The following is a 22,584-nucleotide window of genomic DNA, read 5'->3' as shown; positions in this document are numbered from 1 at the left end:
GAGAAGGTGAAAATGTTGATTTATTTTCTTAATTTAGTTTAACTTAATTCCTTTATAACTTCACATCTAAATTATATATAAAAGAGGTAATAAAAGTGATTTCCCTCAACATGATGACGAACTGCAGTGAGCGATGCATTTCAAAAGCATAAAGCTTTCCGCAGCTTTCATATTTGAAATTTTCATTTTGAAAGCTTTCATGAAATATTTCACCCAACGGTTATTTTAACAGAGCAAAACAGTAGTAGTCGCACGTGATTCTCAACGACAGTAGTAGGCTCTGAACAATATAGACAGAATAGCAGTTTGCGCACTAAATTCTACGTGTTTACATACAAATTGTGAGTAATTTCATATTTTACGAGTGTTATTTCGCTTAGAAAAGCTTAAATTATGAGTCAACCCGTCACGGATAGTGCCTCTACACCGACGCACGTAGAGAAGAAAAGCCATCGGATTCAAGTTAGACTACCACCTCCAGACTGTAAGAAATGATGAACAGTTTGTACGATGTCTCGATTTCCAACAAGTACTAAAGTATCTTAATTTCCAGTTAGTCAAACGGAGCTTCACAATGGAGAAAGACACTGCACTAAAGAGACGACCCAATCAGGCCTTTGTGAATCACAACAGGTAGGCATCTTGAGAGGTTTGTCCGCATACACGAAATCATATCGGGACAGGTAAGAGTAGAACGAATTTTTCAGCATTTTTTACACAAATTATCTTCTTTTTTTGTATCATTCCAGTGACGACATTGTGAAACATCTCGCCGTTGTTTATCTGTTTACTATTCTGAAGTCACCGCCGAACTGGATACCGGAAACGTTTAGCGAAATAGTGGAGCAAGAAGCTACGGTGGCAAACACCAAGCTCGAGACAAGGCTACCGATTCTTCGCAACGAAAAAACCTATAATATCCATCTCTCGAACATCTCTCTCGTAAAGGGACGGTTCGATACACCGCAGAAACGTTCGACACACTCACATCTCAACATTCACCAAGCTTTGAAGCGTATTAAACGTGGAAAGGCTGCTATATGGATGTGTGACTCGTACTATTTTCTCATCCGTCGTCTTCTAACGGGATGGTACTTCTACACGATGAACCTGCAGGACAAACCGGCACTAATGTTCTTCAGCTGCCCACAGCTGATGGTGCAGCTCTTGCAAGAGTCTTACGGATGTGACGAGCGTTCGAAGTACTTCCTTTCGAGCATCGTACTACACTCGGTTGAGCAAGGTGACATGATCAGGATCGTGTGGAAGATGAAGCGTAGCATCGGTATGAAACTAATCTCACCGATGGATGCCATCCTACATGGGAACATTTGTCTGGCACGTCCCAGCCTAGAACGTTCGGTTGAAATCGGTCTGAATGTTTTGGAATGGGCAGGAAATGATCACAAGAAACCACGTTCCTGGGATAATAAGCTGCTAAATGAATGTTTCAAACCAATTGAACACCACTTCAAAGTAGCGCAGGGAATGGCTGCCTTTATGCGTGATAAAAACGACCGTTCACACTATACCGTTGGAGGTTATGAACTGACGTGCCGTACATCTCCGGTAGGACATCGTCAGCGGAAACATTTCGAAGAACTCGTCAACTACTTTCTCGCTTCCTGTACCGCTCTGCTAGTGGTTGGACTGGACTGTTGTTTTCTGTTCTGGTCGAGAGATGATTTTATCTACTGGTTTAGTCCCTACCGGTATAGCGCTTTACAGGAGAAACCTGAAATTCTTCAAAGTCGAGCCAGTTTCTTGCACATGACGAATGCACTGGCGAAAGCATCACAATCGCTGTTCGAGTATCTGTTCGAGCTTGGCATTTTCCCTGATCATACGATCGAGCTGTTTCCGGTGCGTGTCGATGATAAAACTCCACACGCTCCCATACCCGACGAGGATGAGGATTCGCTCGATCAGGAAGGTCTTACCATACCGCCTGCAAGTGATAGAGGCTGGACAAACTTCTACACACCGGCACTTCACACACCGTCCGAGTTGCGGTTAGCAAGACAGATGCTGGACATGGTGTATCGGACTGCCGAAGATCGGTGTGACTGAGCAGCAAGCGACCGTTGAATGATCCACTCTGGGGAGAAGTATCCGATTACACACGTTAAACGGAATGACCATAAGATCATGATAGTAATGGTGTAACATGAGCACGTGCTCGTGCAAAACGGAATCTTGTACGGTTGATGCATTCGATAATCTTTATTAAATATATGTATGTATGTAGTTGTACATTATGTGAAGCAACAGAAACACAGCGAAAGTACTATTCTCGGGAGTAGAGTTACAATTTTGAGCGTATATCCCTAGAAATACTTGTCCCCAGTTTGGGACGCGGTCCATTCGCTTAGTTAGCTGAGTACCATTCACTAATTATATAAATATATACACAGAAACGTTTCAATGTTGGATACCTCACCGTCAATGGTATGGACTAATAATACACACTCGGATAGAGTAGAAGCGCCCGAGAGTCTTATTGTGCGGGACTCTTCAAATGCACCTTCGATGGGTCAATACTATGCTGTTGGTATGCTGTAGATTCAATTTGCTTCCATTGTGTCTAGGAATGTAATGGGCCTAGAGGTACGGCGATGTGGTTGAGATCTTTCCACAAGGGACCAAAAACACGGCGGCGAACACCGTTTACGACGAACCGACGCTAGCGCTGTGCGTCAGAAGCATTACATCTTCCGGCAGTGGATGTCGCTTGTACTGCCGTTCGGTCACAAGGAACACAACCAAACCACCGTACACGATATAGAGCAAACCGATCGTGTTTATCAGAACAGCTTGCGGTGGTAGTGCGGAATAGTTCTGGCTGTGGAAGAAAAATGCAATTAGAACCAGTTGAAAGCTATTTCCCCTGCACAAACGCTCCATCATACTTACACAGAGAAAATGGCTTTTTCTAGTAAACCCAGCAGTGCCGCCGCAATGGCCATTACGAAACCAGCTACTCCGAAAAATACATGCACCGGCATGTATGATGCTCGCAGCTGCTCACGTACACCCGGGAACAGATAGGCCACGAACCCAAAGACGTACTGCGAGAGAAAGAATAAGCTTAGATCGCTGAAGCACGTTTAGACATTATGACAGTTAGTACTACCTGAAGCGAAAACAGTATCACGGCGGACAATCCAACCCAAGAGTGTAGCGTGTACATGTTCGGGATCGGATTAGGTTTGGCGAGGTTGTGCGAATCGAATACGGCCACCAACGCCACCACGGTGAAGATGAATGCAGCACCGTGAATTGTTGCGTGTGTAATCTTAAGCGGCTTCTTGCGAGCGTACCGGAATCCACGGTAGATCAAGATGGCTGCAACAGAGATCGCAATCATGAGCATTAGACCAACTCTTCTTTTTACGGCAAGTTCTTTTAGTCTTGTACTACAACTTACAGTTGCCGTAGAGGAATATCATGCCAACTGACATGAGTAGTGGATGCCAGTTGAACTGTATTGATGGACGGGAGGACCAGCCAAGCCCGTTCAGGTGAATGCCGATCCAGCAGCTCACCAGAATGATGATCGTGATGCCGACCAGTTGCGTCACCAGGTACAAGATTCGGAAGTTGTTTAACGCTGAAGGTGGTGGTGGACTGTTATCCATTTTGTAACCGGTGACCTCACGTGTTGCTTATAATAGTTTGAATAACCTGTAATTAGAAGATCTTGGGTTTAGACATGAGAATCGTGAATATTTTATTAAAGATATGTATTGTGAGGATGATCTAGGAATTATTTATCCATACTGAGAATCGTGGAGAAGACTTGGATTAATGGAATGGTCCACAAATGTTGACGTTTTAGAATTTGTGGTCTAATCACGCTTGTCTCAATAAGTCTCAAGAAACTGTGAAGTCTTTAATAGCTTTATCTTGACGATGGCGCTTATGAGTCAGATCTGTCCTTATTAATATGATGTGTAGTTTAATACCCTGAGGCATTAAACGTATTTAAATATACATATTTGTTTCAATGAAATTCAATCAAACAACAAACGGTCATATTTCCAATCAGCCTAATATTAAGCGCAAACGCTTTCAACGTTCTGCAACGTACGCCGTATCGAATTGACCAAAAGAGTAAACATTCAAACACTACCAGGGAATAAAATGGAATTGTAAACGGTGCTGGTTTTGATTCATTTTGCTTATGATTGCATTTTATCGCAAGGGAAAGCGCAATAGCAATAATGCGCACACAATACTGTACCATGACTCAAAACGAAACTACTTGCGGTACTGATTCATGGACTATTTATGTGCTTGAGATAATGTTTTATACGGCTTTAATTGCATACCATCGTTACATTAAACCGTGGCTAAGGTAAACAAACTGGAATCGAGTGTAGATTATCAATAGTGGTTTAAAAGTTAAGCGAATAAAAAATATCATTTAAATCTTTAATTATTTATAGAGTATTCAAAAAAAGCTTCTTTGTATACTATCAGCCGTTCATAATGACATAAACAATTGACCAACTTTACATCGTTTAAACCTTCTAAGTTTTTAGAGTTTGACATCTCTGTAAAAGACGCTTTTTTATCGCAACGCAACTTAACAACTGTTCAAATAGCTTATTCAACTCATATCTATCTCTTCCGCAAATTCCACAAAAGGTTTAAACAAATAATCGATGCAATACCGATAACTAACGATTGTAGTATAGTTGTCTTAATGGGAGTCAACTGTCGTTTCGATCGATAACTTGACTTCATTAGTTCCAATCGGAGGCATAGCCGGCCATGCAATCAACTTAAAAAATTGATTAACTTTCGAAAGTAACCTTCGTCTTCTCCTATCAACAATCCATCAGCTGTGCATCGCACCGTATCGTTGTCATTAGACGGAAAATCCTCGCCTCAACGCGTCCTTGCACTTGACGCACAGCACGCTTTTGAGGCGGTTCTTCCGGTTGCAGGTGAATTTAAAATTGACTTCGATAACAATTCCGATAAGGTTCTTCCTCTTCCAAAAGGAAGTACGAGGTACGTTAATACAACATTAGAGTTGGGTGCGTTTCATAACAGCAGGAAATGAACTTAAGCTAGTCACAGTTGGATTACGTCAACCATATCCACCCGGGGGCGCGATTTTGTTTTTGCTCAAGGTTTCCTGCCGAAAAAATAAGATTTAACATTCGCCGATTTTTTGAAGTGGTTTTTTGGGCAATTTCGTTGTTGTTGTTGTAACGATGAATCCATCAAAAAGGCGTGAATTAAATTAGGTCACTTTCATATATATTAAACCAAGGAAGGACACAGACTGCTTTTGGGAATGATCAATTTCCATTGCCAGTGGTGACCATTATGGAGGTTAATGAAGCTTTTCGCAAAATAAGATGGTCCGTGCTTGGAACTATTATTTTTTTTTTTTTTCAATAATATTCTAGACAAATTTTGTTCAAGTATTAACATACTTAAATCTACATAGAATTTAAATTCAATTCAGATTTTTCAAGTTCAAGGTCCTTAAGTTTATTGAAAAAATCAAATATATTCTTCATCTAAAAGCTTGATTTGTCCACCCAATTTAGTTTATTAAAATTAAATTTGTTGATTTCCAATGAAAGAATAATAGCACATAAATTGAGTTCTAACTAGTTTTCCATTCCAGAATTAACAACATTTACTTAAACCTCTCAATTGCCATAATTCTTTAAGTACAGTAAATCTGGTTCATTCCACTCTCATAGTACAGAGCGGTGAGAGTGTCCATGAAACCGAGAGTCACTAGAGATAACAGTTAGAACAGTTTCTAAGGAAGGTCAGTCGTTTAGTGGTGCAAATAGCCGTAGTACATGTAAGTCATAAGAATGGTGTCCACATAATGACTTCATAATGATCTTTGAATAAGGAGAAATCAAATATTACTCACAGTTGACAAAGATAATTAAACTTGACTGTTGTATGGTTAAAATAAATGAAAATATCTGAATTTTGCTTCGTCATAGTTACATCGACTTTCCCCTTGATTCATTTATCTTCAATCTTATCATATTGTATCACCATTCCAAAAATGCACACATTCCAAACACAACAATCTTTTCAAACGATCTATCCTTCCTTGTCAGGGTTCAGCTTGTTTTCTGCAAAACTTTTCTGCTTTCTCCTCGCCGAAACCAATTAATTTCCACCGTAAGGCGAAAGCAACCGAAATGTTTCCATTGCAATGCCATGAACTGTGCGGCACCATCGACAAATGAAATAATTGACCAGCACAGCATTCCAATCATACGCCGCATTAAACTGTTTGGCGGGAAAAGAAAAAAAAGCTACCGCTTTTGTGCAAAACATTTTCAGTTACCATATCGAACGAAAAAAACATGTACCGCACAATATTTACTAGGGAATTTTTAAATTATTTTCCTTGCCATTTTTATTTTTATAGCAAAATCAACCCCCCGCGAATTTCCAGCGAGTTTAGTGAGCTTTTAATTAATTCACTGACCGAACTCAATTTAGCTGGTGGTTGTTCCCGGTTAAGAGAGGTCTAAAAATATCAAACACGCTTTCATGTAAAATGTAAAAGCCAGCGCTCGGAAGTAGTTTTATTGATTTTTTTACCATTTTCATTCAACCAGAGTGTTTCAGTTGTTCTCGGTTCGGCGTCCTTAAGCGTTCTAATCACGAGACGACGACACACACGTTCCACACGTCATATGTGAAAGATAAAGAACACTTTTGGCTTTCTACACATTATTTTTTGTTTGCTTCTGCTTAAACTCTTCAACCCAGCATGCAGCAGATTCTTTCACGTTCCATTCAATGCGGCATGCGTTAGGGAGGAACCCTTGACATTCGCTTGGTTCATCTTGTTGCTGTTAATTCTATTGCCATGTTTGGAGAAGTAATACTGGGCGATAGTACGTATCGTTGAGAGTTCGCCTTAAGGAGGCATTCATACTTGAATTAAAGGGTGTCGTAGGCATGTGAGAAGAGACTGAGGAAGTGGTGAAGACATTATGGCTGCTGTGCTAGTAATAATTCATGTGTAATGAACGTAGTTGTTCTACCGGTTGATACGCTACTGGAATATAAGATGTGTGTTCCAGGTAATAATCAATAAACTTGATTTTCTTTAAATTTTAGATTTAGTACTGCAAAGTCACTATATTATTCAAATGTCCTTGCTTTATAAAACTCGAAAAAGATCAAAGCCAAGCCAGTGAACGGTTTATTGGGTGAGAATATACCTTAGCTAAGTTATCGTTTATCAATGATAAGCGAAGAACATTATAAAGAAGGAGGAAATAACATTAATTACACATGAAACAAAACAAAATGGCGATTAACAATATGGGCGGGATAGAATAAAAGAACTCTATTATGAGCCAAAATCAAAAGGATAGAAAGATTAACGAAGTATTTAACTAAAGTATGTCATTATTTCTTGTTTAATTATAGTTGACAAATGAAAAACTAATTCTTGCATGTAATATTATTTAATTTTGTACTTATTTTTGTACCATGAATAAAATAACTCTATGAGCATGCAATTCCATGTCGATTGTTTGCCTGTGTTATTATAGCAACTTGTCAACCCATTAGCTTAAGCGTATAAAATTCCCATCCATTCCAGCTGCTGGTAACCGGTACACTTACACACGTCCCCACAAGCAACCGTTTGCAAATTTTACTGTTCACAAACAAACGTACAAATCGTGACATTCATCCAGTCCGGCCACAAACATTCAGCGCCATAGAGAAACACGTACCACCGCACCATCATATACCGGGGGGGTCTATTCGATAAAATGACTACAGCAAAAAAAATAAGCACATAACAGTTTCTCACATCCACACTTGCGGTCCGGTAATTTTGCTCATTAAAACGCATGGAAGTGAAGTGAGAAGAGAAAAAAAACCTCAACAAAACCATTTTCCACATCGTACCTACGTACGGTTCGCGACACAATCGACGGGGCGTTTTTCTTCAATTCAATGCCCACAAAACGCACGCCTTTTCCTTGACCCAACTCGTGTACGTGGGCATGATTCTTTTGCTTTTGACCTTCTTGCTTAGCTGGAGGCGCAACATGGAACAGAGACTTCTACTATTCGACACAAACAGCCAGCAGATGTTTCACAGGTGGGGGAAAGTTTCAGTACCGGAAAAATGACAGAGAAAATTGAAAGTAATGACAGGCATCAAACAAAAGCTCATTAAACTTATTCCATACTGAGTGATACAAAATATATGAAAGATTTTCCTCATAAAAATAACACAACATCGGAGATAGAAATCGAAAAAAATCCAGATTAGGGTCAACACACCGCAAACAAAAACAAACAACTTGTTGAAGGGAACCTTCAAAAGGGACTTCTTTTCAAGAAAAAACCACACACCTTCTTTCACACACATACACACCCATTGAAGGAAAAAGCTAAAGTGACGCTTTTCCACCTGTAACGGAGTTTGGGGGAGGATGCAGGTAAACTTTTCCTAATCAATCACCACAAAAACCATCTGGTTCATCTGTTGCACTAACTTTTCACGCACACTGGCACGCATCTCGCACCATTGGAAAAGCTTCCGTTTTGGAGAGCTGGAAAATTCATTAACCGAGACCTACTGAATGACACGTACTGCTTGCTCAACTCATGGTGGTACCATTCCCCATTGTGAGTGGAATGCAATTAAAACATTCTTACAATACGGCATGAAAGACACGGAACCGAATAGAATAAATTCTGTCGTGAGTTGATTTAAACTATTCTTTTTGAAGGAAAACACATTAAATTTGGGAAAACATTAGCTTATACTGAGTACTTTCTTCACCATCTGGTACACTCGAAATGACCTCACTAACCACCGAAAACAATTGTAAAACAGCTGTAAAAACGGGATTATCCCGTGGTGATGGGATGTGGCCAGTAACTAGCATTACCTTCGCACACGCACCTCCTAAAACGGCTTGAATATTCGCGGCAATTGATGGGGAAAATAAATACGCACGATAAAACGCAACCTACGCAAACGACCGATACGCGAAACGGTACAACGCTGAACTGAGAGCGTTTCGTACAAGTGACGAAGCTGCGAACTAAGCTGGGAATGTATGTCGGTTTGTCGGTTAGTCCGCTTGCTGGAGGGGTTGATTTATTCAGTGGGCTGAATCACCCCAAACCGCCCTTTTTTCCTGCTGGCGAGTGCAAGAGAAAGAGAGACAGAGTACAACGCTTTTGCTACTAGCAGCGGAGAGAGCTGATAATGCGACACGCGCCATGCTGGAGCTTTTATCAAAATGATCGCATTGAATGGTTGAGAGCGAGAGAACGAGAAAGAGAGGAATTATACAAATGTTTTTCTCGCTCGATTATGGCAGAGCTTACGGAAACAGTAGGTTGCAAAAAAGGGTGACGCTGAATGGTTTTTTTCTTCTATTTTTTTATCTTCTTCGCTATTAACTTTCTTTTTCCTTTAGTTCGTGATGTTTTTCCATTAATATTGTATTTTCTTTAAAAATAAGTCACATATTTTTCCAATGTGTATTTCGACCATTCAAGATTATTGTTCTAATAAACCTTTCGATTGCGAATTAAAACCAAAAGTTGTGTTTAAAGTTAGTGCTTAAGAAAAGAACTTAGAAGACTTTAGACTACAAATTCCCATCCTTGCTGTTAGCTAAGTTGTAATGTGTACTTGGTCTTATTGATAGATAAACCGTCGGTCAACAATTTACGCTATGAAAATGTTATCCGTTTGCTATTCGCTATCACTTGGATTGTTCATTTCCTTTGACGATACTTATCTTTCCCGTGTCTATGTTTTACTGTCCGTCTGGAAATAAGTTGTCGCAGTGGTCAGATACTAGATAGAAGGTAAGTCGTTTGGTTGAAAAAAAATTCAATTAATTGTTGTAAAATTAGGCTCCAAATTTATCTTTATATGCGATGAAGATTTTGATATAAAATTCAAGTATACAATATACACAAATTTGTTATTGAATTTAATTAAACAAATAAAATCATGCGATGATATGAAAACTTCAAGATCTTTAGGGCTTCCCGTAATCTCTCGTCGGAAATGTCTGGAACTGTGTGTGCAGCTTATCGTTACAAACCATGACTGTTGGAGCTGTTGCAACAACGTTGTCTTTAAATACCCATTTTGTCTCGCTATCTCAATTTATAATGTTTAAACATTTAATTCATACGGAACGCTTCACGTACGGACGCCATCTTATTGGGTGATGTGTGCGTTGTACTTTACTGTCGCTTGTTCTAATTACTTTGTGAAGAACATTGGACGTAATCTCGGATGTAATCGACACAGAAATAATAAGGTGTAATTTTTGTTTAAACATGCTATAAGTTAAGAAAATGCACGGTATATGGGTGCTCGTCAGACGATGCATGAAACGGAGATACTTCAAGCCTCTTATACATACCATACATGCCCTCCTAATTGGATGTAAAGTTCAGTATCTTCATCGCATGTTGGGCTTGCTTGTGCTGTAAGGGAGTTTGCATATGTTGCTCAATTTGTTGTCCGAAACTACAACTTCATGTACTGATGTCAAGTGAATCCTTGATCACCGTTGTTGTAGGCATTTCGACCGATCCATCGTTCCAAATTGGTACATGGAATAACCGCAAAACGATCGTGTTCTTTCAACATTCTTAAGATGTACACCTGATTGATCAATATGTTACTTTTTAAGCGCATTTGTTTAATTTATTACCGGTTCGTTTTGGAGATTGGGATGAGGAGATGTGAAGAAAAAAAAACAAAAACGATCCAACGTAAAAATCAAGACAAAACTACGGTGCTAAATTATGACGGGGTGTGACTAAGAATGTGGGAACACTATATACAAATTTATTCGTTCCAGAAGACCGGTGGTCTCTTTACGTTACGCTGCCTGCTGCCTAATCGTACGCCTTGTGTTTACGGCTAAGAGATGCTCTTTGCTAACCGAGAATGATAGACACCACGTTGCGTTGTTGTTTAATGCCACACCGCGGTCCAGTGCAACATGGTCCGTAGGTTGGTACGGTTACAATTAAGGGGAACGCAACATGTCATTTTATTATCATTCTCGTTCACATTCATCACCTATCAAGAATCACACCCGCTTAGAGTGAGGGTTGGGCGAAGTTGTCTATCTCTCTCTCTTTCTTTTTCTCTCGCTTTCTCTGAAAGGTCTGTGTATTATGGGTGCTTTGCGATAATCTTACGAATAAATCATAATTATAATTAAAAAAAACAATGCAATACAATACAATACATCATCATCATACATTACAATATTCTATTTAATACTATGGGCTCAATCATGCTCATGTTGTTCCGTTTCTCGATATTTACTGTCTCTTAGCTGAGCCTTCATCGCCTAGGATAATCACCATTTTAGTTAAAATCAAAGGGGCGCCTAGAAAGGAAAAACCGCTTAAAACGCTACTATTACAAAGGGAGTGATTTAAACTGATATTTCGTGTTGGTTGTTTCTTTGTAGATAAATCTCTTCCTCCTAATGCGTAGAAAGCTATCAGAGAAGGAAAGGAGGGGCAAGTATGGATTCATGTTCTTCATCACTGCCATGGGTTCAGATTATAAAAATTGTCCAAGGACAACTAGCTGCTGGACTCTGCTGCGGAGGCTGTCTTTCTTTTTTTTTGTTAATTTAACATAATTTTACCATCCTCTAGCACACGTTGGTTTGTTTCATTCGCTCATCTTTTCCTAAAACAAGCATATTTAATAACTTAACAGATGAAAAAAGAAAAAGAAAACCTAACAGAAGATAAATTTTCCACTAAATATATCCAAACACAATGTCAAAAATGCTCTCGCGCGTTCGCACTTATCCCTTCGCTTCATACGCATTCAATGGACGGTCGGCAGTCGGCAGGGACTGAAACAGGAGGAGAGATCTCTCATTCATAAATATAGCAGTGCGCCTTTAATCCTTCACGGCCATGGCCTCAAACCGGAGCGATCTTTTTAAACACGAGAAAACACTTTAGAACTTTAGATTATACTTCTTACACGAAACGAAAACTATTTTAACGGCTAGTACTTGGTACATGAGGAAGAACAAATAAACGCTAGACAAAAGACAAGCAGCTACTAATTTCGAAAACCATAATAGGGGAAACAAACAGCGACTAAGCGTGAAACGATGTAATAGTACTGTGTGGGGAATTTGCAATCGTTCATAGTATCCTGGACTCTCAATTTACCGGAAGTTTGCCACCGGAAGTTGTTTATTCCTTTGTCTAGTTCTTCTTGTTCGCTGCTTAGTATCGTTAGGGAAGAGAAGAGGACAATTCTATTGCGTACAATGCAACCAGTCCACCAGGCATCATATCTCATCATATTCCGGCGCATCGCTATTGTCCTGAACTGTCCTGTTATCTACGAATCTTTTCACCAACTACGGTCTCTTAAATATGTGTTTTTTCTTTCTTCCGGCAAGCATTTTGATGCGACTTGGGTTTGCTGAGTTTGTAGTGCGTACATCACACACGCTAGCTTCGAAACGTTCTGACACTAAGTAACTGAACTGCATCTTTTCCCGCTGCAGATTGGAATCCGCATCCAGATGTGCCTACTCGCATTCGGGTAAGTGAACGAAAATACAGCAATAACTTACTGGCTTGATACCTCTCTCGCCAATCGTTAACGGTTGAGTGACGAAACAGAAGACAGGGCGACTCGAAAATCCAAAGGCCTGAAATCATCTTCCATTACATATCCTATTATGCCGCTCCTACTATCCACCTCTAGGATCCGAAACGACGACGAAGCTTTTAAAACAGCTTCCTTCTTTTTGGGACGCACTAGCGTTTTTGTCGGGCTTTCTATCGTACACCGGCCGACCTTCCAGGTTGATCGATCGATTGGAACTACTCACAATTTGCTTGCTCTGTTTGCTGCTTTCACATGGGGTTTTGGTTCCATTTCCAGCTTTGCCATTCACGTTCTTCACAGCTCACTTTTTCGTCGGTGTACCACGCTGGGTAAGGCTTTCGAACCGTCTGAAGGTGTAGTTGATAAACACCCAATCCTTGAGCACTTCCCCTTCCGGTTGTGGATGGGCGGCTGTGTGTGTAAATGAGTGGATCGGTTAAAGAAATTGCGATACGTCTATCTTGCTAAAAATAGGCATTCGCCCATTGCCCCTCAATACTTACGTATCTCTAGTGCTACGTCCGGAAATTCGTCAAAGTTCGATGTATCGTCGATCGAGCGCACTTCCACAGGGATGGCGGCTGGTCGCTCTCGTATGTGCTCCCAATCGACACCACGGAAAAATTGCACTAGCTTCAGATCCTCAATTCCTCGCTGAGAACCGAGTCTACATTCCGGTGGAAAAAAAAACAAAAATCATAAATACTCATTTTCGTTCACCCAAAACGAAAAATAAAAGAAAAAACTACAAACCGTCGTTCGGCTTCACAGCAAAATTTCACTATCGTATCACGGGCTTCCTCCGAGATAGGCGTCTCTGGTGGAAAGATCAGTGTTTCGCGCCAGTTCATTACCTTCCGGTACGTGTCCTGCGGGTTGTCCGAGCAGAAGGGCGGGTAGCCCATCAGCATCTCGTACATGATCACGCCGAGCGACCACCAGTCACAGGCCGGCCCGTACCCCGTCTGCAGAAACACCTCCGGCGCGATATAATCCGGTGTGCCGACCGTACTGTAAGCGAGCGCTCGCCGATTCCGCTTCCAGCTTTCGGCCCGTCGCTTCGAATCCATCGGGCTCGCACAGGTGCCGATAAAATCGGACGGTTTTGCCTGCGATAAATCGCGATAGAAATCGGTACGATGCGACTTCTTCAGCCCGGTGCAGAGCCCAAAGTCGGATAGCTTTAGATGGCCGCGTGCATCCAGCAGCAGATTGTCCGGCTTAATGTCGCGATGTATGAAACCGAGCCGATGGATCGAATCGATCGCCAGTGCCGTCTCAACGATATAGAACTGTGTGCACTCCTCCGATAGGGTGTCCTTTTTCATAAGCAGCGTCATCATATCGCCACCCGGCAGGAACTCCATAATCAGATACAAATTTACCGAATCCTGCAAAACAAAAATGGCAGTTAGCGAACTGATTAGCAAGCTTAAAGATCGTACAAAAAAGGGCAAACGCGCCCTACCTGAAAGCTGTAGTACATCTTCACCACCCACTGATGGTCAGCCTCCACCAGTACGTCTCGTTCTGCCCGCACATGGGCAACCTGTTCCTTTTCGAGCATGTCCGCCTTGCGCAGCACCTTCATCGCGTACACATGGCCGGTGTCTTTCTTCTGCACGAGCCGTACCTCACCGAACGCACCCCGGCCGATCACCTTGAGTGCTTCGAAATCTTCCACTCCCAGCCGGGACCGTTTAAGGCGCAAAAATTCCGTCTCCTTCTGGGCGTGCTGCATGCGTTTCTCCTGCCGCTGGGACTCGGACAGTGTTTCATCCTTTAGCGATGCTTCCAGCTTGGCCTGGCGCTGTTTCCGCTCGCCGTGCTGTGTGATCAGATTGCTGTAGTAGTTCTCCAGTGTGACCTTCGCCTTCGTCGCCTTATCGAGCGTGTGATCGCTGAAGCGAACCGTGTTATCAGTCGCCGTCATGCTGCCTGTCAGTGGTACGCTGTTTGCGCCTTCCGTTTCTAAGCCGTGATCGGAGCCCGTCCCGGAGCTCCGTTTCTGCTGGTTAAGTGTGTGCACCGATCCGTTTTCCGTCCGTCCGGAAGGGTCGGTGTTAAGCAATGGTTTTATGGCTTCAAACCGATCGTGATGAGTAAGGCCTGCAAAACGAACGAAACAAACATGCATTAAACATCAGTTCAAGTGTTGGGACGTTGGGAGTAGCGTTCTGATTAGAATGGGTCATTGATTTCATATCTACTTCAATTATTTTTTCCCCCCGCATTGCTACCAGCGTTACGATCGCTATCTAGTTTGCGGTGACCCAAACAGCGCAACAAAAAGGAAAGCAACTATAAAAAAAGGGAGCATAATGGACAATGGAGAAACCGTGTGTGGCAGTAAAAGTGAAATCCCTCGACGCTTGCTGGGTTGTAACAAAAAGCGGGAAAAAGAAAACAGCAAACGAATGCAAATCTAAACAGTGTCCGCAAATCCCCTTCTAGCCTTTGTTTGTGTGCTTTTGCTGATGTTTATATGCTGCATCACCGTGTGCCTTTCCACACTCGATAAGCTCGTCTCAATCTAATTGTGCTGCAACAGCACGTTATGTGAACCTGCGGTGGACAGAGACCCGATTCGAATTCGAACAGACAGAACGATGGCTTGCACCACCCAGCAGCAGCAGCAGCACGATGCATTTTACGTTGCAATTCTCCAGGCGAAAAAAATAAAGCTCTCTCTCCCTCCTTTGCTCAACGGGAAGGGAAACCCGTTTCGCAAGTTGTGGGAGCACCAGACAAAGAACGTACACAATGAGGGTTTAGCTGCTATGGGCTTCTGAACTTCGATAACGCGAGGACGCGGTTTGGAGTGTGATTTTATTGACACCCTTTTTTGCACCACTTCCTTCTGGTTCAATCAAAAAGGCACGTGGATTCCTTCATGGGATTGCATTGAAGTGGGCATTCGATATTTCTTGAATTGCATGAAAAGCCCTACACTCCAGGGATCGTCAAACTTTTCCAACATTTCTTTTGCTTCATAATCTCTATTAATTGTTTGAAAAATTCAGATTGGCTTCCTTTGCCATTGGGTTTTGTGGATTATGAAATCCGGAGGAGGTCTCTTAGTTCATACCCGTTAGTGTTAATTGCATATATCTAAAAGCTTTCGCTACAATAACATTTCCTACTGCGTAACAGCACAATTAATGATCACAGAACTTGGACTATCGGTCACAGTTACTGTCTTTGGTTTCAATTAACGTACAACCGCGAGGTCTGGCAGAATTTACGAAACCCCTGTTCCAACTACTTGGAAAAAGGCTTTACACTTTACAGTTGTATTGCACTAAAGCTGGAACTACTGTAGAGTAGAGTACCCACTAATAACAGTGCATTCATACATATTGCACTTCATTGCTATGGCCCTTCATAATTCGCTTCGGAAAGTATGGAAAACGTATCGATGGAAAGGGGAGGGCCGAAAAAGGGTCAACTGGAGATGGTTGGAAAGACACGCGCGCACTACAAACGCTGGACTCGCTAGTGTATGGGGTGACACCACAAGAACCCTTCCGCTGGTGGAGGTATATTTTTATGTAACGGAGTAAAAGAAAACTGACAGAACCATATCATCGTCATACACGGTACGGTACACGGCCTACTCTGCTTTTGCAAGCGAGCATTTTTCTCACATCTTGTCGATGAAAAGGTGAAATGGTGAGATGTTTTCCCAATTCCCTTTCCATCTTCTCGATCTTCTTTTCTACTACACGGTAATACAAAAAAAGAAATAACGATGTCATCCCACTGGACAAACGTACAGACGGAAGCGAAGGGAGGCTGGAGAGTGGGAGGGCTACAAACATACGCACTTGGCCCGTCTTCGTGATGATGCAAAATAAATAGAAACGCTACGCAAACAACATATCACATCATCGCGCAATAAACCACATTAGGTACACACGCACGCACGACCGCAAACACGCATACACGCGCACACACTGCTAGTTTATACGGAAGCACCTTTCGCAGAAGCTTTTTTTTCCTGTTATTATTATTATGCAAGAACTTTTCCGCAGTTACGTTGGAAATGCTGCACACACTGGCACTTATGGTCGAGTGGTGGAAAAACCATCGATTGCTTCACCTGTCGATTCTGAAACTCTCCGCACCGTTCCTGTCTGCTGCTGACCAGGCTAGTGTTCTGATTTTCGCCTTCTTTCCCCCCAACAGAACAGCGGTGACACAGGGCACACAATGCAACACAACATGTACGCACCACCTTTCGGGACGACGGGCACTACACCTTCTCCGTACTGCTGATGACGATGGTGGTTTGTGTCGGGTGCACGTATCCGGGCGGGTGTTGGGAGGAATCGTAGGGCCAGGGCAGCACAACAAACGCACGCACGGCACCACACACTGCTTCCCTAACGGGATTTCCACTTCCCGAGCTGGCGTATAATTTGCTTCCAGTTCTGACGAGAAGAGAAAATGTATTTACGTACACTGTTATGCTGAAATTTCTTTGTAAATTAAACCACCGTCTGGCAGGGTCGAACCCACAGCACGGATTGAGCATTGACGTGCTCGCGTTGCATCACGAACGTCAACCAATCGTTTGCGAGAGTAGACCAACTAGCGATGACTTCTTCTCACAAAACGCTATTAGCTATGGGGTGGACTATGCAGACGGCGCTGACGTTTCGGTTGGTTTGTAATTATGATATTTTTGTAATTGTAATGAGCATTTACATCGCTTTTCTTTACTAAATTAAGCTAAAACACATTCAGTGGTATGGGATTAAATAAATGTACTATTGCATATCGCTGAAATCGTTTATAAATCAATATTATATTTGTAGATACTCTCCCACCTCATTCCCTATCACCTTGATCAAAAGTTTCTTGACAGACCAGTAGAGTAGAAAACATAAACAAACACTGCCAGTCTGCGCCTGCACTGCTCGCGTAATTTTTGGCTATTTTACAAGTAAATTTTAAATAACACTCAGCATCAACGCAATGGAGAACATACTGGAACCAAGCAGCTCGGACGACAACATGCCGCCGGATAATAAGAAAGATCTGCAATCATTACTCTCATCAGAAGATGACTTCTTCGATCCACCGCCATCGTCCAGTCGACGAGACTCGTCCGGGAATGAAGATAAACCGGACCTACGGACGGAATTCGAGGATATCATCATGCCAGAAATGGGACACGATAATAGCATACTGTTGGTAAAGGAACAGAAAGATCGTGAGCGTGACAAACGCAAGGAAACCAAGAGCAAACGTGAGCTAGAGGAAGAAGAGCTTGAAAAGATGCAGTAAGTAGTCGATTGTGAATTGGACTGTAGCGACCAGGATTGAATAACTAACCGGACTTTTTGTTTTCTACAGAGTACTGGTTTCCAATTTTACGGAAGGACAGTTGGATCGGTATGAAATGTATCGCCGGGCAGCATTTCCAAAGGCGGCCGTAAAGCGTCTGATGCAAACCATCACGGGATGTTCCGTTTCGCAGAACGTAGTGATTGCTATGTCCGGTATAGCAAAAGTGTTCGTCGGAGAAGTCGTTGAAGAGGCACTGGATGTGATGGAAAAGGCTGGCGAAACCGGTGCCATCCAACCGAAGTATTTACGCGAAGCGGTTCGTCGGCTGAGAAACAGAGGACACATCCCTACCGGACGAGGTCACAAGCAATTTTTTAAGCTTAACTAATCGTACAAATGTGCGTACATTTCTTAGTATATAAATCTATAAGTATGTTTTTCAATCGGTATTACAATATTCCCAACTGATTGGATGACAAAATATAATAGCGCGATGGTCCATGAGATGCTTTCTTTGTATTGTTATTTGTATAATAACCTTTGATTTGTCTCACCTTGTAGCCCGCCATCTTGATACACCTTGATCAACCTGCTGTCAAAAATCTTCAACAAAAAAATTGAACCGCATCATTTTCGATGCGGTAAACATTTTGTAATAAAACCGCGTGAAATACAGTTTATTTCATAGCAAAAAGTGCGTAGCATTCGCAATACCTTATCCTTTGTGTGTTCCAGCCGTTCTAACTCGTGAAAATGGTAAGTATGTTCGTAAAAGCCGATGTAAACACGGGTCTCTTTCCGTAGTGCCGCGCCAGGTTATGGCGTCGGAAGCGGAATAATATTGCCACAAAACGTAGAACAGGACATTACCATTTACACTTTCATGATTTCCCTTTCACTACGACTTTTCAGACGATCGGCAAAAACAACAAAATGATCCAGCTCCTGAACTACAGGGTGCGGATCGTTTTGCAAGACTCGCGTACCTTCATCGGCACGTTCAAAGCTTTTGACAAACACATGAACCTCATCCTGGGAGACTGTGAGGAGTTCAGGAAAATTAAGCCGAAAAACACCAAACTGCCGGAGCGCGAGGAAAAGCGTGTGCTCGGGTTCGTCCTGTTGCGCGGTGGTAACATTGTGTCACTCACGGTCGAAGGACCACCGCCACCAGAGGAGGGCCTACCGCGCGTACCAATACCCGGAGGTGCCGGTGGACCCGGCATGGGACGCGTGACAGGTCGTGGTATGCCGACCAACATTGCCGGTGTACCGGCAGGATTGCAGGGACCGGTGCGCGGTGTTGGCGGACCATCGCAACAACATATGGCACCGGTGGGTCGAGGACAGCAGGTGTCTGCCCCACCTCAGATGCGTCCTATGATTCCAGGAGGACCACCGCCGGCCATGATACCTGGTGTGAATCCGATGGCTGGAATGGCTCGCGGTGCACCGCCACCAATGCGAGGGCCACCGCCGGGTATGATGCGTGGCGGTCCACCTACCAGGCCGTACTAGTGCGACATTCACTGCCGACAAATATAATTAGGTTTTATGTTCTTTTTCCTCACAAATTTTCCCTGGAAACGCTGATGGAATTAATATAAAAATAATAAACACTTTTCTCCATCATACACATGTATATGTAACGTTTGAAATAGCGAATAAAGATAAATGAACTTCTCATGAATTTCCAACCAGCGATGTTAGATTTTTTAACACACTTAAGCAATTTTTAATATAACAAAATGTAATCGACGTTTTACACGCGACACGAAAAAGTCTGCCGGAATTCAGGCATCTTGCTCATGGCATGAATGAACTCAAATTCCCCGATGTTGCCATTATTTTGCAGATCGATCTCCTTAAGTAACTGCAAACGGCATAGGGAAATATTAATCAGCAAAAAATATGTAACAAGCTTCTCATTAGCTCACCAGCTCTGCAATGTTCATTTTCTCTTCCTGTTCCAAACGGTCGTGCTTTGTAATGCGATCACAAAGCTCTAGAATGTCCTCTTTTGTGATTAGATTATCATCATCAAAATCTGTACCATATGGACTTGTCGTTAATATAGGAGAAAAAAGGAGAAACAATTACACATATCATACTAACCGTAAATCTGAAAAGCCCATGTAGCCTTCACTGCTAGTGGACACTTCTCCGAAAGCACACTAAACAGATCCAGCAGATCTTCGAACGAAAAACGATCATCATGTTCGGACGAAAACACGTGCAGCAACCGATCACGAAATGGGTTATACTGTTTCGGGAGGCAGGAAAAATGAAAAACACACACGAAACGAATCTGTATATTTATTCCTTACCTTTAGCTGAGGAAACAAGTTTACCACGTCCTGTTCGGGAAAGCGTTTCGTCAGCGAAAACTGATGCCCCCCATCGAGTAGCAGAAACTTTTGCAGAATGAAAATGATTTCCGATTTACTAAGGTACGTTAATTCGGCATACTCGGACAGCTGTTCGTTCGTGATGATGCTCGTCTTAGAACCCATGGCACTGTTCCTTGCCTTGCTCGGTAGTGCGTACCACGAAAATGTTCAAAAATGTTAAACTATCTTTTTTATGCTGGCGATAAAATCAATTATAACCAATAAAGCGTTTCTCGCGGTTAGAGTGAAAACCGAGGGCCAAATCTACACCATGGCGATGGCGGGGTGCTTAGAATCGATTCCCGTTAACGATCAATTACCAAAACGCACACGCTTGATAAAGACAATGGGTGTTTTATTCGTTTCTTGTATCGTTTTCAGCATTTAGCCGAACACAAAAAATTAACCACACGATCCTGCAGTCCGGGTCACGATCAGTACGGCTTCGCGCGATGACTAACGTGCAGCTTTTGCTTCAAAGTTTTACTCGCGCTATTGATGATACTGGTGTGTTCCGACCCATCCATTCGGCACTTCCACAGCGTAATCAAACCACATTCGCCTGTTGCAATCAGATACTGGTCCTGTTGTTTGATGGAAATAATGGTAATAAAAAAACAGGAACACGATGTAAAGATAAGGCGAACCGGTGAGCGATAACGATGGATAGGCGGAAAACTACTTCAACCCAGCAATGTACAAAGGGGAAGCCACTTAAGAAAAGGAACCGATGACAAACGCAAGTATGTAGGCAAATAAAATGTTTAAATAAAGGGTGAAAGGAGGTACCTTTTCGTTGTACACGCTAGCGCGAACAATCTGTTTGTTGCCGTTGAAAGATCGATCGGGAAGCAAGCATTTGTTGTCGTACCTTAACGTCCGTAAGCAATCGTTGCTAAAAGCAGAAAAGAGGAACTTCTTTTTAGCATTCCATTTAATATAACTAATCCTGAAAAACTTACCCTTTGTTAAAGTTGGAACCTGCCAGTACGAAAAAACTTCCATTTCCGTAATTATGCGTACCGACCACATTACAATCGATCGCCGATGTGCGTCGCATAGCGTGTGTGATCTGCTCACGGTTAAACAATGCCACACTGTCCTGACTTTCAACATCGTACAGATGTAGATCGTTTGTGGTCGTTACGCATGACACCAGATCGCGCCCAGTTGGATCCGTGTGCCAGTTGATTGCATCGATTGCCGTTTCGATATTGAAGCAGTATTGCATTGCATCGTCTTCGGTTAGTTTCGATATGTTGAACACGTTGATCAATCCGTCCACACTGGCGCTAGCGAACAGATCCGGACTAGTGGGATGAAAGCGTACGTGCGTTATGTCGTCACTGTGACACTCCCAGTAACATCCAAGATATTTGCGTTCGCGCACGTCAAAAAACAGCAGAAAACTATCGCCATTCTTCTGTACCTCGCTAGACGCGCAGAGAACTCGATCGTTTTGATTGATGTCGCACGAGGAAACCGACTTTTTTATACCTTCGGAAGTATCTGTAGCGAATGGAAAGCAAACTATGAACCACAGCCCACCGTAACATGGACAATTGTTACCTTCGAAATGGTGTACTTCCGAACCGCTTCGTACATCGTAGAGATATATGTCGCCAGCCTCTGTACAGCACACCAGACTGTTTGGATCTCCATTGAAGAATCTCACGCCACGGATCGCACTTTCATATCGACCCAGTGAACCATTTTCCAGGGCAAGTTCTCCGCTCTCACGTATCCGGTATAGTTGCAATTCTTTGCGTGACAAACCAACTGCAAGCGTGTCATATTCGCACGACTGGGCAATGTGTAACCCACAGGTACGCTTTAAGGATGCTGCAATTTCCGATCCGGGAGATATTTCCTGCTGAAACAATTTAATCAATTCTTTGGCGCTACACGAATTCGCATCTGGAACGGGTGATTCTTCATCCGAACTTTGAGGATCTACAATAGGAGTAAAAATCTTTCAAAACTTTTTGTTTGTATTAATTCGTTTCGCTACAAACCGTCAAACATTCTGTACAAAATGAACAAAACTATAAAGATCTGCCGATGGCACCGGTGATTCTATTTTGTAATCGTTTTTTATTCAAAACATCAACATTCAACTACACGTGCCGGATGGCATTTTGACAGCTATCACAGCTACCAACGTATTTTCAGCAAGGAAATTAAAAAATCGGACGAAATGCGGCGTCCCTTAAAACAGTTCCATGGTAG

At 42.5% G+C, this 22,584-nt stretch overlaps 7 protein-coding genes across 12 annotated transcripts; 3 read left to right on the top strand and 4 right to left on the bottom strand.

Annotated features, from left to right (window-relative positions):
- The first annotated feature begins 286 nt into the window (after positions 1-286).
- On the top strand, positions 287-2,274 carry LOC125772275 (uncharacterized). Of its 2 annotated transcripts, none has more exons than XM_049443811.1 (3): positions 287-484; positions 554-683; positions 750-2,274. In XM_049443811.1, exons 1-3 carry the CDS (start codon positions 394-396, stop codon positions 2,068-2,070), a joined length of 1,542 nt encoding a protein of 513 aa, XP_049299768.1. In that variant the 5' UTR covers positions 287-393; the 3' UTR covers positions 2,071-2,274. The 2 variants fall into 2 exon arrangements, with proteins under 2 accessions (XP_049299768.1, XP_049299769.1); XM_049443812.1 differs by having other exon boundaries at positions 372-484; positions 554-633.
- LOC125772289 (plasma membrane ascorbate-dependent reductase CYBRD1) lies at positions 2,197-9,109 on the bottom strand. Of its 3 annotated transcripts, none has more exons than XM_049443838.1 (5): positions 8,922-9,109; positions 3,428-3,699; positions 3,134-3,345; positions 2,914-3,068; positions 2,197-2,842 (listed from the first exon to the last, which is right to left on the bottom strand). In XM_049443838.1, the coding sequence occupies exons 2-5, from the start codon at positions 3,636-3,638 to the stop codon at positions 2,668-2,670; spliced, it is 753 nt and encodes a 250-aa protein (XP_049299795.1). In that variant the 5' UTR covers positions 3,639-3,699; positions 8,922-9,109; the 3' UTR covers positions 2,197-2,667. The 3 variants fall into 3 exon arrangements, with proteins under 3 accessions (XP_049299795.1, XP_049299794.1, XP_049299796.1); XM_049443837.1 differs by having other exon boundaries at positions 3,428-3,684; XM_049443839.1 differs by having other exon boundaries at positions 3,428-3,684; positions 8,936-9,109.
- Positions 9,110-10,685: 1,576 nt separating this feature from the next.
- Positions 10,686-17,126, bottom strand: LOC125772278 (serine/threonine-protein kinase tricornered). Of its 3 annotated transcripts, none has more exons than XM_049443814.1 (5): positions 16,773-17,126; positions 14,139-14,779; positions 13,424-14,061; positions 13,174-13,337; positions 10,686-13,081 (listed from the first exon to the last, which is right to left on the bottom strand). In XM_049443814.1, the coding sequence occupies exons 2-5, from the start codon at positions 14,601-14,603 to the stop codon at positions 12,972-12,974; spliced, it is 1,377 nt and encodes a 458-aa protein (XP_049299771.1). In that variant the 5' UTR covers positions 14,604-14,779; positions 16,773-17,126; the 3' UTR covers positions 10,686-12,971. The 3 variants fall into 3 exon arrangements, with proteins under 3 accessions (XP_049299771.1, XP_049299772.1, XP_049299773.1); XM_049443815.1 differs by having other exon boundaries at positions 16,905-17,126; XM_049443816.1 differs by lacking the exon at positions 16,773-17,126 and adding an exon at positions 16,498-16,749.
- A 392-nt stretch (positions 17,127-17,518) lies between these two features.
- On the top strand, positions 17,519-18,469 carry LOC125772293 (transcription initiation factor TFIID subunit 11). Its single transcript, XM_049443845.1, has 2 exons — positions 17,519-17,958; positions 18,032-18,469. The coding sequence occupies exons 1-2, from the start codon at positions 17,651-17,653 to the stop codon at positions 18,351-18,353; spliced, it is 630 nt and encodes a 209-aa protein (XP_049299802.1). The 5' UTR covers positions 17,519-17,650; the 3' UTR covers positions 18,354-18,469.
- Positions 18,470-18,564: 95 nt separating this feature from the next.
- Positions 18,565-19,662, top strand: LOC125772294 (small nuclear ribonucleoprotein-associated protein B). The gene is made up of 2 exons (XM_049443846.1): positions 18,565-18,721; positions 18,878-19,662. The coding sequence occupies exons 1-2, from the start codon at positions 18,719-18,721 to the stop codon at positions 19,481-19,483; spliced, it is 609 nt and encodes a 202-aa protein (XP_049299803.1). The 5' UTR covers positions 18,565-18,718; the 3' UTR covers positions 19,484-19,662.
- A 9-nt stretch (positions 19,663-19,671) lies between these two features.
- Positions 19,672-20,557, bottom strand: LOC125772297 (calcium and integrin-binding family member 2-like). The gene is made up of 4 exons (XM_049443860.1): positions 20,293-20,557; positions 20,081-20,228; positions 19,903-20,012; positions 19,672-19,838 (listed from the first exon to the last, which is right to left on the bottom strand). The coding sequence occupies exons 1-4, from the start codon at positions 20,476-20,478 to the stop codon at positions 19,728-19,730; spliced, it is 555 nt and encodes a 184-aa protein (XP_049299817.1). The 5' UTR covers positions 20,479-20,557; the 3' UTR covers positions 19,672-19,727.
- A 131-nt stretch (positions 20,558-20,688) lies between these two features.
- LOC125772279 (WD repeat-containing protein 89) lies at positions 20,689-22,506 on the bottom strand. Its single transcript, XM_049443818.1, has 5 exons — positions 22,371-22,506; positions 21,925-22,308; positions 21,318-21,864; positions 21,145-21,250; positions 20,689-20,939 (listed from the first exon to the last, which is right to left on the bottom strand). Exons 1-5 carry the CDS (start codon positions 22,378-22,380, stop codon positions 20,790-20,792), a joined length of 1,197 nt encoding a protein of 398 aa, XP_049299775.1. The 5' UTR covers positions 22,381-22,506; the 3' UTR covers positions 20,689-20,789.
- Positions 22,507-22,584: the final 78 nt, after the last annotated feature.

This window comes from Anopheles funestus, chromosome 3RL (assembly GCF_943734845.2).
Source record: "Anopheles funestus chromosome 3RL, idAnoFuneDA-416_04, whole genome shotgun sequence".
In the NCBI taxonomy this organism is placed as follows: domain Eukaryota; kingdom Metazoa; phylum Arthropoda; class Insecta; order Diptera; family Culicidae; genus Anopheles; species Anopheles funestus.
Note: the sequence above shows the minus strand (reverse complement) of the source record. Positions and strands in the feature narration are given on the sequence as shown.

Coding starts and splice junctions, on each gene's coding strand:
- LOC125772293 (XM_049443845.1), top strand. CDS start 17,651: ATGGAGAACATACTGGAACCAAGCAGCTCGGACGACAACATGCCGCCG. Junction 17,959..18,031: donor GAAGAGCTTGAAAAGATGCA/GTAAGTAGTCGA, acceptor TGTTTTCTACAG/AGTACTGGTTTCCAATTTTA.
- LOC125772275 (XM_049443811.1), top strand. CDS start 394: ATGAGTCAACCCGTCACGGATAGTGCCTCTACACCGACGCACGTAGAG. Junction 485..553: donor TAGACTACCACCTCCAGACT/GTAAGAAATGAT, acceptor CTTAATTTCCAG/TTAGTCAAACGGAGCTTCAC. Junction 684..749: donor ACGAAATCATATCGGGACAG/GTAAGAGTAGAA, acceptor GTATCATTCCAG/TGACGACATTGTGAAACATC.
- LOC125772297 (XM_049443860.1), bottom strand. CDS start 20,478: ATGGGTTCTAAGACGAGCATCATCACGAACGAACAGCTGTCCGAGTAT. Junction 20,229..20,292: donor ACTTGTTTCCTCAGCTAAAG/GTAAGGAATAAA, acceptor CTCCCGAAACAG/TATAACCCATTTCGTGATCG. Junction 20,013..20,080: donor ATGGGCTTTTCAGATTTACG/GTTAGTATGATA, acceptor CATATGGTACAG/ATTTTGATGATGATAATCTA.
- LOC125772279 (XM_049443818.1), bottom strand. Junction 21,865..21,924: donor GGAAGTACACCATTTCGAAG/GTAACAATTGTC, acceptor CATTCGCTACAG/ATACTTCCGAAGGTATAAAA. Junction 21,251..21,317: donor GGTTCCAACTTTAACAAAGG/GTAAGTTTTTCA, acceptor TTCTGCTTTTAG/CAACGATTGCTTACGGACGT.
- LOC125772278 (XM_049443814.1), bottom strand. CDS start 14,603: ATGACGGCGACTGATAACACGGTTCGCTTCAGCGATCACACGCTCGAT. Junction 14,062..14,138: donor AGATGTACTACAGCTTTCAG/GTAGGGCGCGTT, acceptor TTTGTTTTGCAG/GATTCGGTAAATTTGTATCT. Junction 13,082..13,173: donor GGACGTAGCACTAGAGATAC/GTAAGTATTGAG, acceptor TTACACACACAG/CCGCCCATCCACAACCGGAA.
- LOC125772289 (XM_049443838.1), bottom strand. CDS start 3,638: ATGGATAACAGTCCACCACCACCTTCAGCGTTAAACAACTTCCGAATC. Junction 3,346..3,427: donor GATATTCCTCTACGGCAACT/GTAAGTTGTAGT, acceptor TCTCTGTTGCAG/CCATCTTGATCTACCGTGGA. Junction 2,843..2,913: donor GAAAAAGCCATTTTCTCTGT/GTAAGTATGATG, acceptor TTTCTTCCACAG/CCAGAACTATTCCGCACTAC.